General features: G+C 45.9%; 1 protein-coding gene across 2 annotated transcripts in view; it reads left to right on the forward strand.

Moving 5' to 3' along the window:
* hrg (poly(A) polymerase hiiragi) overlaps nucleotides 1-10,088 on the forward strand; it is a 48,249-nt gene extending 38,161 nt beyond the window's left edge. For both annotated transcript variants that reach the window (XM_075698856.1, XM_075698855.1), the window contains exons 15-18: nucleotides 3,698-3,811; nucleotides 5,529-5,636; nucleotides 8,312-8,401; nucleotides 8,808-10,088. In XM_075698856.1, coding sequence (XP_075554971.1) covers nucleotides 3,698-3,811; nucleotides 5,529-5,636; nucleotides 8,312-8,401; nucleotides 8,808-8,867 — 372 coding nt within the window. In that variant the 3' untranslated portion in view covers nucleotides 8,868-10,088. The remainder of the gene's footprint in view (nucleotides 1-3,697; nucleotides 3,812-5,528; nucleotides 5,637-8,311; nucleotides 8,402-8,807) is intronic.
* The last annotated feature ends 992 nt before the right edge of the window (nucleotides 10,089-11,080 follow it).

The following is an 11,080-nucleotide window of genomic DNA, read 5'->3' on the forward strand; positions in this document are numbered from 1 at the left end:
AAAGGCAACTCCAGAACACCCGTTTATATCGGCTCGCCACAGTTATGATGCAACAAAATATATGGCGAGAGTTTGACGCTACCGATGAACTAGGCTAGATAGAGCAGGTCTTGATGAGGCTGGTATCGCGCAGCCACACACTTCTATGGCTGTTACCTGTTTGCACACTGGATGTTCGCACACCAGAGAATGGCATGTCGTGAAATTTCTCCAGCAGTGTGGCTAAACATTATTGCAAGAAACCTTTTCTCCTCTTCCGCCATCTGGCTGTTTTGGAGTAGCTGCCTAAATCCTTTGTAAGCACTTGGATATTGCACATCCAACATTGTCAGAGGGCTGCAAGCTCCACACTGTATCCCGGTAGAAGCTGCGAGGAACATATTGTAGCAGTCTTCGACCGATGGCAGTACAAAGGCAGGTTCATTGCGGACAATATGCCTGGAAATGGAAGGTTAAACACAATTGCGAATTTCCAAAGGAAGTTCACCAATTTCTTGTGGCTAGCCAAACACCACTACTCTCGTAGTCCCAATGATTTGGCAACATGCCGCGACTTCTGAATGGACGATGTTGAAGTCTCCTGCGCATGCAAGAATGATGCACACTGTTGCATGATGCACAATGAGACGGTTGCATGCAACTTTATTGTGGAGTGCTCTCCGCGGAAGTGGGCTATGTGGTATAGCTTATAGTTGAATCCATGTGTCAACGAAGCGACAGTCATCTGCATTGCAACAACCCATTGCCAACAAAGGCACAAGACAGCCGGGGTGACCAGATGAACTAGGGTCAACAAACAAGTGACTTGTTTAGTGAGCAGTACCAGAGTGGTAGTTTTACCTTGTTCGAGTTTTTTTAGTAAAACCCAATAATTTAAATTTTATACTCTCCAAACAAGCTTTATCAAAAGTGAGTTAAACCCAATTTCCCCCCTGGAGTTCGCACTTTTGTGTACGATAATAAATGCAGGTGTTTAAGAGCTGCCAACCTTTTCTGAGCAGGTGGTCAAGATATTATTATCCACATATTAATTACTATACACGCTTTTTTTTTTTCGCTTAATACTCAAGTGAAAATCCGTACATGTAAGTCCTGTCCATCTATAGTGAACTCTATAGTTCATCGAAAAGTAGTCTTTCTATAGATAGTTGATTATACGTAGGCAGGGATAATTAATCATTCGTCAGTTTAGCCTTTCATTAGTTAATGGAGATTTTTTGCCGGGTGCTGTTGAAACAGTTATCTACTTCTGTAGGACACTCTTAATGCTTGAGAGGTGGAACCAAGTTTGAAACACAAGTGTGTAAGTGTTTGATAAAGGATAGTCTCTAACTTGTCAAAAGACTAAATATAGTTCACAGTAGGGGCTTTTAAAAGGAAACAATGTTGTGAAATGGCACTTAGTGCAGAGAATAAAATGCATGGCTCTAGTGAATCCTTGTATAATCCAGTAAAGTAAGAAAACTGCCAAAAATGAAAGGTGAAGTCCAACTGCAATATCCAAAAAATTGCAATATACACAGGGGAAAAGAAAATTACTGGTTTAGGACTTGAAACCACATGCTCTTTTCTACAGAGCGAAGGAATGTCGATTGGCTGGGATGTGTTGTTGAAACAGACACCTTTCTTAAGTGATTGGATGCTACAGATTTGCTGGAACCTCATCACAATGCGTGCTTCGAACCGGAGAACATGCTATGCCATGTCCTTAGTGGGCTAGTAGTGGCAAGACAATCAATGGCTGGGTTGCTATTAGTATGCCTTGAATTGCGGGGGCATTTCAAGCCCCCGGCTTTGGGCGGCGTGGTGACGTGTGTGGTGTAGGGAAGGAGTGGGGAAGCGCTCGGCTCGGCATAACTCGGGACTCTGAAGAACAGTCGACGATCACTCTACCACAGCCTTGCAGCAGTCGCTGCTCGTCCACCGCCACTCCAGTACGTATGTGGCAAGTAGACAATCCCAGATCTGCTTACTGTAAACCAAACTGGTCAGCTTGCTCAGTCAAATTGCTCAATTGCTGGTAGCGAGCAGATTACATAATAAAGTGGAGCAGCTGCACGAATACTGGGGTGCTAGCATGTCTGTATTTCATTGAGGCTCCTGTATTTGAAGGTAGTAGCACAGAATATAATTGCAACCGAAGCTTTAGCGAAGTGTACTGCATTTTGCAGCTGTACTCTGGTTTCGTTACTTGCTTGCACTATGTTGTGGCTAAGACAGCTTTGTACTGATGGGCGTTGCTGGCATTGATCCGAGGAGAGTCTGCAGTGTTATGTTTCTGGCAGCTGCGGTGTGTAGTGCCACTCCTTTGCTGAGAAAATTGTCATGCAGCTGCATAAGTTGTACTGCGTAGCTGGAAATAAAAATTTTGAGAGAACACTGGTTTAATTGGTACGGTGTTTGATTTGTGATGTGCAGTGCCTGTTTACATGCACGTGCATTTGTTTTACCTGTTCTCAGTTGTACAAGGTGAGTGTCTCGCATGCACTGTCCTGTTGCTCACCTGCGTTTGCATAATTAAGACTGTTTTCGCACTTCGTATAAGTTGGTGCAAGGAGGGAGGATAACAGCGGGACATTGTGCAGTTCTCGCCTAGTTTTCTAGGCAGTGGCAGTTGACTGAAGTAAGCAATAATTTGTACAGCACTTGGGAGTAATTTTCAAATTGTTTTATACAAGGAAGCTCTACTACCGTTAAGCATGACGTGGTGGCAGATATATGCTTGTGCCGTAAGCATCCACAGTTTCAGAGTGGTTCGAATAAGTACATAATTTTGCACTAGGGGGAGAAAAAAAAAAGAATATCCATTTTAAAGATGTAATGACATGCATGTCCATGGTCGGAACTAAGCAAACCAGTGGTTCCGAAAAAGAAAAAAAAAGATTCGGGTGCCTTGGCATGTAACCCTACACTGAGACTGCAGTTCATGCATGACATCGCAAACAATGTTTTGCTCTCATCAGTTGTGGGTTGTCAGTCTGAGTGACCAAAAAAGTTTCTGGTTTGCATATTTGTTAGCATGAGTGTACATATATGAACTCTCATTTTGAAAAAGGTGGATGCAAGTCAAATGAACGTTACAGAACATGTAACCCTTAGCATGACAATGGATCCAGCACATGACATTCAGTGTAGAGCTGTTTCGAAACAGGTTATTGTGAAGACGAGTTCCGAAACAGGATGAATGAACAGCAACATATTTGCCTCGGAAAGCAGATCTAACTAATGGCAAACTGTGACAAACTGTGATTCAGTGACAGGGGAACTCTGCTACTCAGCATGAGGTTGCAGGTTCAAATTTGAGAGCACTTGGAGAGCGACAAAATGACTATGCAACTATCAATGGCGGGCTATAGATGGGAGTAAGTAGACGTGAGCAGAAAAGCATTAGAGGAACTGAAACAGGGAAGGTCCCCACTTCCATGTTCCCGACCACCTACCATACAGTTTCAGGACACGAAACCCTAAGCCCCCCCCAAGTCAATTAAAATTTGATGGAAATAGACAGGGTAACGACATTTGAAAACTGCATGCACGTGTTGATTATGTCAAAATTTGAGATAAATGCTGTACTTGCCTCCGCCATGCATAGCCTTGTCTCGCTCTTTTTACCTCTAACTTGAGCACTAGTCATATACCTTTAAGTCCACTGGATGCTTGGCAGTCGGCACCTTGAAATGCCTCATTCTTCCCTCAGATGGACGATTCGCCGTCACCTCTGAACACCAGTGGTGGCACGAAGCGGCAGTGCGAAGAAAACTCTGAAGCTGATGGTGAAGTGGTCAAGCGGTCCAAGCCTGACAGCAGTGAGGTGTGTGGGATCATTTGTTTAATTGCACAAGTGTGGCATTTAAGGATTGGAATCAGCCACAGCAGTTCTTTTTTGCGTGTCTGCAGGTCTTACTGAAACTTGTATTGTAGAGTTGTGAGCGAGATGAGAGGGGGGGACAACCAATTTCATTTCTAAAGCAGCAACCTGCTCGTGATGTGTGGATTCGAATCTGATGCATTAATATGTAACAAGTAGTTTTTCAGTTTAAAATACCCGTGTACCGTGTATTGGGAGCACATTAAAAAACCCTGGGTGGTCAAAATTAGTCCGGAGTCTTGCACGGCGGTGGTACCTCATAATCTGATCATTATTTTGGCATCTCATTGGTGGAACAGCCGCGCCAAACTGTGGCAAACTGCACCGAGAGCGGTTCTTTGTGCCATGATGTGCCAAAACGGCATTTTAGTGGCAAATTGTGCTGAGCCTGTGCCAGAGCATGTATAAGAGTGAATCCCTCCTTTCAGCAATGCTTTGCAGCTAGCAAAACTTGTCAAAACTTAGAGCACACTGTCATCATCATCATGAAAGGAAGTGGAGGCCTGTCCATAGAGTTTCCCACTATATAGTGAGACACTCTTTGGGCTCGCCAGTCGTCTGCTTCGTCATTTGCGCGTTTTTCTCCGACGGACGTACAATGCAGTGCCGCTGGTCTTGCTGGCGCTTTATTTTGGTGTTCATCAAACTCACTTGTGTGGTACTGCGGAGTTTGCCGAAGGGGGATATCACGTTTTGTGATTAAATGTAAGGTTTCTCATTGTTTATGGGTGATAGCAGGGCTTTGCAAAAGAGCCACTGTGACCAGAATCGCACATAATGCATAGTTAAGAATGGTGTTAGCGAATGAGGTCGAACGCGGTGCACCACGAGAGCGAGCACTTCTATGGGTGCCGCCATGTTTGTCAACGCAAAACTTTTGCATTGAGCTTGGGCCGCTGCGCTATTTCGGTGATATGGCATTGCCGACGCAAATGCAGAACCCTATTTGTGTCTCGCGCATGCGTAGTGACGCTGACGCTTTTTGCGATGCTAGAACCTTTGCGGCCCCTATTCGAAAACTCCCTAATGTGTGTGGTATCATATTGCACGATGTCATATTCAGTACAGGCGTGCATACTCTATTGGTCTTACGGTGAGCCTTTGCCCACAAGCCGCGACTGTCGCACTGTTTAGCATCCTGGGTTAATAAAACACGTGCTTGTTGACGATCTGTCTGTGCTGCCTTCTCTGCCCCGTATCAACGAACCCTGTCGCACCACCCTTTGCGTCGTGCAGTGGAGGTGCATCGCGTTTTCTTCTGACCGCGCTTGCGGGGTAAGCCTCGTGCAAACCCGTCCCCACAACATATTGACTATATGAGTTTAAGTTTGCGTAGTATATGGTAAAAACACATGCATTGGACCTTGCACCAAATTGGCTTTTTGCCTGCGCCAGGCTGCGCTGAAAGGTCAAATGGCTGTTCCACCACTGGCGTGCATGTGAAACCACCTGATTTAATTAAATTTTGACTGAACACTGTCTCGTTGAACACGTTTATCTCGGACACGTCACATACGTCTTTTAATGCCCAAAACACCGAGCATTGAGTGGGTTTAGGCGCTGTAGCCTAAAAAATTTAGTGAGTACCAATGGCATAGACGGGAGTAGTGCTATTTGTTGCTGCTCATTTCATGCCTCAGCGCCATGCATTACTGCGCAGACAATGGAGGAAGACGACGACACCGTGTCCTCGTCGTCGCAACGCAACCATGTGGTGCCCGAACGTGAGCCTCCCGCGAGTGAGGGGTCGGCGGCAAGTGGGCCCGAGGTACTGTTGCGACTGGGCAGAGCCTGCCCATCGTCGGGAGGCCACTCTTGTTCACTCTCTCTCTCTCTCTTTGAGGAAATGTTTGCACTTTGCAGCACAGCGCACAGTTGCGCTCTGTTGCTGGGGGTTCTGTTAACAGACCAGTGCCAGTAGAAGCACTGGGAATGTATGTAGGCACTCCTAGGCTACAGCCTCATCAGACTTTACAGCAAACGGTGGTCAGATTGTCAAGGAGATAACCATTTGCTGTACTCTAGCCTCTCTGATAATAAACACATCAGGAGAACTAGTGCAGCTTCTCTCACCTGGATGTGTCGCAATTTTGTAAAGAGCAAACTCGGTGTGGGGTGGATAGGTCAGTCATGGTCGTAATCCACCATAATTTTATCAGTATGAAGTAGGCGAGGGTAGCGCTAATATTGTTTTCATCCTTCGCAAGTATGGCAAGTAAACAAGTTACGTCCGGGGCTTGCACCACAGGCAAAAAGGTAATGTGCCAGGCAGCATAACTAGGTAAACTTTAATCTTGAGGAAGTTTGATCCCAGCCACAGCAACTGCATTTTTATTCAGCCTCATTTTGAGTTGGCTATCAATGTTGATATACTACATGCATCAAGTGACAATATTAACATAGTTTTCCCTATCTTGGAGTTCATTTTTTAAATTCTACCCTTGATCAACAAACATCAGCAGCGATGTCCATTCCAGCACAGATGCGTTCCAGAATTTTTCTCTTTCACTGTTTGGGCAGATTGAAACTTGTTGGTTATAGTAGGTACTCCGCTCACTATTTGGGGACATAAGCAAAAGGTGCACTGATAACATTAAAAAATGGTGCCTGTTTTCCTACTAATCTTTATTTACACTTGCAGCTGAGAACGTTTAGGTGGGAACGCATGCAAATAAATTTCACGGAATCAATCATAATCAAGAATAATGTGCAGGAGTTGCATTTCGTGCCGTTCCAACTCCTCCTAGATAGACACAACTGTGCCCCTCGTTCGCGGGGTGCACCAAAGTCGTGACCACTCGAGCGTAATCCAAGCACACTATTTTCCATGACCTCAGTAATTTCTCTCCTGGCTTTGTACAACGCATGTGATTGCCTGAAAGTATCTTTGCATGTTCCCGTTCGAGTGGTTTGCCGTGCAAGTGCCAAGATTAGGTAACGGTGCTGGTGTTTGGTCTCGTCATCCTGTGTGCCTTATCTGTTAGTCTCTTGATGGCGCACCGAGTGTATCTACCATTGCTTTTGTGGCTGGGGTGTGTTTCACATCACATGGTGTTCAGTTTAGGTCTTCATTTGCAGCTGTTGCATTGGGAAATGTTGTCACAAGAGCTTGGCCTGTTGGGCAGTGTCCTTGGAAAAGTAAATGCAGGGAGTATTGTACATGTGCTAATTACTTCAGAACACATCCCAAAAAATCAAAACCGGAGTCAGGTGGTTGTTTTAATGCCTTGCGACTGAATTTTCTTGGAACACTTCCTCACCGCATTCTACAATGTTGTGGCTGTAAATGAAAAGAATCTTATAATTGTGCCCCTGATGGGCATTGCAAGTGCTGGATTGTGGTCAGTAACGCAGTCTGGACATTCAGTATGGCAGAGAAAAATTGTCATCGTGACATTTCACGACACTTGCTCCACCTTGCGGGATTCCGCAGAACCGATTTGCCAGCATGGCAGAGGTAACTCGTGGTAAGCTGCATTTTTTGTTTTTGTTTTTTAGCCTTGTCGTGCTAATTGTTGGGCATAGCTCGTGCACTATAGCTGCTAGCCTCTCTTTTGGATGGGCAAGAAAACGGGTCTTGTGTTGTCATTTGGTGCGGCGCAGCTGTGTTGGATTGTGGCTGGCCGCTGCTGTAGGGTGACACTTCCTTACCGGCAGTCAAGGCGTAAGTTTTCTTGACACGCAAGTTCTTCTGTTCCTTGTGCCAGTGCTCTCTTGAGTTTTCTTATCCTTCGCGTGTACTTCCAGATGCTGGCTGGAGGTTTTGTTGCATGAAAAAGTGCCTTTTTGCCTCACTCAAGCAGTAAATCTCGCACAGCTCTGTGGGCGGTAGTGGATTGGGTTACCAGCAGGCCTCATGCATCTTGCATTCAGTTTTCTTATCTTTTTATTCATACATTCTTATTCTGTGTCGTGACATCTTAAAAATGTCAATGATGTGATGTTTGGCATCTTGAGACTACTAACTTGGCTGACAAATTAAGATGTCCTACAAGTGTTTCCCAGCCTTCGTACTTTCTAAGCGTCATCTTTTTATGTTTGAGAAGCGTTTTGGAGAGCTTTTACAATTTAGGAAATAAGGTTTTTTTTTTCCGCCTAAGTAGAGCTGCATCACTGTAAACATAACACCCATGACCAAGTGCCTGTGCCCCCGTGACAGTGCGAAACAGCACATTTCAACTTATCGCCCATTTTGGTTGTCAACACTACCCCACGTCAAAGTATTTCATTTCACTAGCCTCTGTTTTCATCGATACCATATGCGGGCTTACAGCGAACAAAAGCTGAAGAAATCCTCGGTGAGCACGAGTTGACGAGAAATTGGTTGGGGCTGTGTGGCTGAAAACATGTGCCGTGGGCTTTCATTTTGTGGCATCCTCGGGCACTGCCTTGTTTCGGTGGTCGTGCTAATCAGCTTCCCCGCTTTCTCATTTTCTTGTGCAGTCTGTGATTGCCTTGCAGCGTGACACTCTGAGGCCCTCCTCTGCCGTGACCTCGTCAACTGCCGTCGAGGAGAAGGCGCGCATCTCAGACGTAAGTTCACTGCAGTTCGCTGCAGGTTCTTGGAACGGTTGTCGTGAATTTGAGACCTCGTGGGCAAAAGCTTGTACTCCGCTTGGCTTATTCCTTATTGTGAGAGAGAGAGAGAGAGCATCGAGAGCCCCAGCAATTTCCACGTCTGCTCCACCTCGCCGCTTTATGGTGCAAGCAGATGTAGACAGTGGCAAGGATGAGATAGGGCACAGCGCTGTGTCCTGTCTCGTAGTCTTTGTCTTTACCTGCTCAGGCTTTTGTTGGGTGCAGTGTCCCACAAGCCGTAACCAAGGAAATCGTGGGTTAAATGTGCCTCAAGTTAGGCATTGTGCACGTGTGCTTGCTAGTCCTTTTTTATGCATCTGTTTTGCTCTAGAAAACGTGCCCTTTCTTTCTTGTCACGCAGGGCATTGACAGCACTGCGAGGTCGCCGCTCCATGCGACGGCGCTCGAGACGTCGGTGTGAAGCAGCCTTTTGTTCCACTGCCGCAGGTAACAAAAGAGAGGGGAAAACACTCGGGACAAAGAGACGCAGAGTGAAAAACAAAAATCTTGAGCAGCAGGAGCAGAGGATCCAGGAAATCCGTCACCACTGCTTGGCTTTGACCATGCTCTGTTCTTTGGTGTCCTCTGCCGTTTAGTGCGCATGTCCCTATCGCTTCCACCTTCATCCGTGAACCCTCCTCCGTCCTGCATCCGTCATTGACACTTTCCTGTCCCCTCACCCCCCCCCCTCCCCTTACCGTGCATCTTTAACTCCCTCGTCCTCTCATAATTTTTTTTTCAAGTAATTGCTGTCATTCGGAAGCCAAGCGGTTATTGCGAAGGATTGCTTTCATCACCTCCTCCTTGCCGATTCTGCTCTCTGAAACGTCACCGGAATCAATGTCATCGTTCAAAGGGACTTGACGTGCGACTTATGCACCACTGGACGCAAGCACGACCAGTTCTGTTATGTGAGGAGGGACTGGGGCTGTGTTTCTGGTCTTGATTTTACCGCAATTTCGGTGTTGACCACAAACGTACGGAAAGTGGTTGTCTGCTGGGCAGAGCACTACGCTAAGTTGCTGTTACGTTTATTTTTTGACAGGCAGGGTCAGCCATTTTGTTTTTAATTATTACTACTACTGTTACCTTTGGCCACTTCACAGTGTGTTGCACTACTGCAGGGCTGAATACCGCTCACTTGCAGCTCAGTTTTAGTCTAAGCTTTAATTACGCACTTGCAAGGAGTAGTCCTGTCTTTGGAGCTGCAGCACTGGCACAGGCTCGTCACAGACGAAGGTCCACACCCTTAGACGCTGCTCATCTAAGCTCCTGATGTATGCAGCAGCCGGCTGATGGTTGAAACCCACAGCCGATCCAAGCCGGTCCGGTCCGCCACTGACTTACCACTGCTGATGTTGCCCGTTGGCAACACACGCACACCATTAGACGGCCGGAACCGTAAAGCAAGCTGCCCTTCAGTCAGGCCTGCATATCAAACGTTCAGTGTAAACACAATGTTTGTATTTTGCAATTTTTTACCTTCTTTCTTTCTTCTTTTTTCCTCTCTCTCTGCTTTCATCTGAGTGCCCTTTCTTTTTCATCTTGTGTTACCAAAGGACGCAGCTTGATTTTTATTTCATTTATCTTTTTCTTAAGAACCTCTAATTTGATTAAACTATGTTTCATTTTCACCTTCTCATTCCCTGTTGGTGCTTGACTGCTGTTTTTTAAGAGTAACACTAAGGACATCTTCACAGATGGTCACACCTCGTGTGTCGATGAGGATGCCAGTGATGCTTATTCTTGGTTGCATCCTGTTGAGGGGTGGCTGCCCACATGAGTCTCCTTGACAAGGAAGCCACAATGAAGCCGGTTTTTCTCGAGGCGGCCATGAATTGCCAGGTGCACTCTGGTGGCTACAAGTCGAACCTAAGCCTTGCAACTGTCAATATCTCTGGCCTCGTGAGGAACATTGCTTTGTGGCTTCTGTGGTGTGCAAGACATTTGTGAGCAGCCGCAAGCGTGTGAAAGTCCTGCTGTCAAATGTCAGGAAAGTTCTAGCGGAAGTAAATTGCGCACCGGCCAATGTCCCTCAAGGTTTGTGTTAGTTTCGAGATCTGTGGCCTGAGAAGTGTTTGTTGCATTTGTTTGCTTTGCGCATTGTGCAGGAATGTGACAGTCTTGTACCTTCTGTATGTGTGCGCTTGCATGAGTGAGTTTTCGTCAGAGCATTACTAAGTTCACAGTGCATATTTTTCTAAAGCCAAGTCAGAAAAGTTCAGTGTTGCAGGAAGCTGCTGCAACTTCTTTTTCGCCATCTCATCTCTTGTTATGATTCTTATGTTTTTGTCACAAGTTCGTCTTTCTTTTTCTCTCTCCCTTTCAAACATTGCCTGTTTAATTGTTGTTATACATATTATGTCTGTCAGTGTAACTACATGGACACATTGGGCACCCGTGGTTGCCAAGTCTTCTAGTTGCACTGCTGAAGAAACTCTTCTATTGATAGAGTTTGTTACAGTGGTACCTAGGGGGAAATCTGGTGCTGCTGTCTATACAAGTTTCCTAACGAGAGTTGTGCCTTCATGGGAACGCCGGCATGTGGGTGGTTCAGATTGTCTTGAGCCTGGCTTGGCCTTAAACACGGTTGCTGCTGCTGCACAGGTAAATTTTCCATGGAATTGAGTGTTC

Source organism: Dermacentor variabilis, chromosome 7, assembly GCF_050947875.1.
Source record: "Dermacentor variabilis isolate Ectoservices chromosome 7, ASM5094787v1, whole genome shotgun sequence".
Classification (NCBI taxonomy): Eukaryota; Metazoa; Arthropoda; class Arachnida; order Ixodida; family Ixodidae; genus Dermacentor; species Dermacentor variabilis.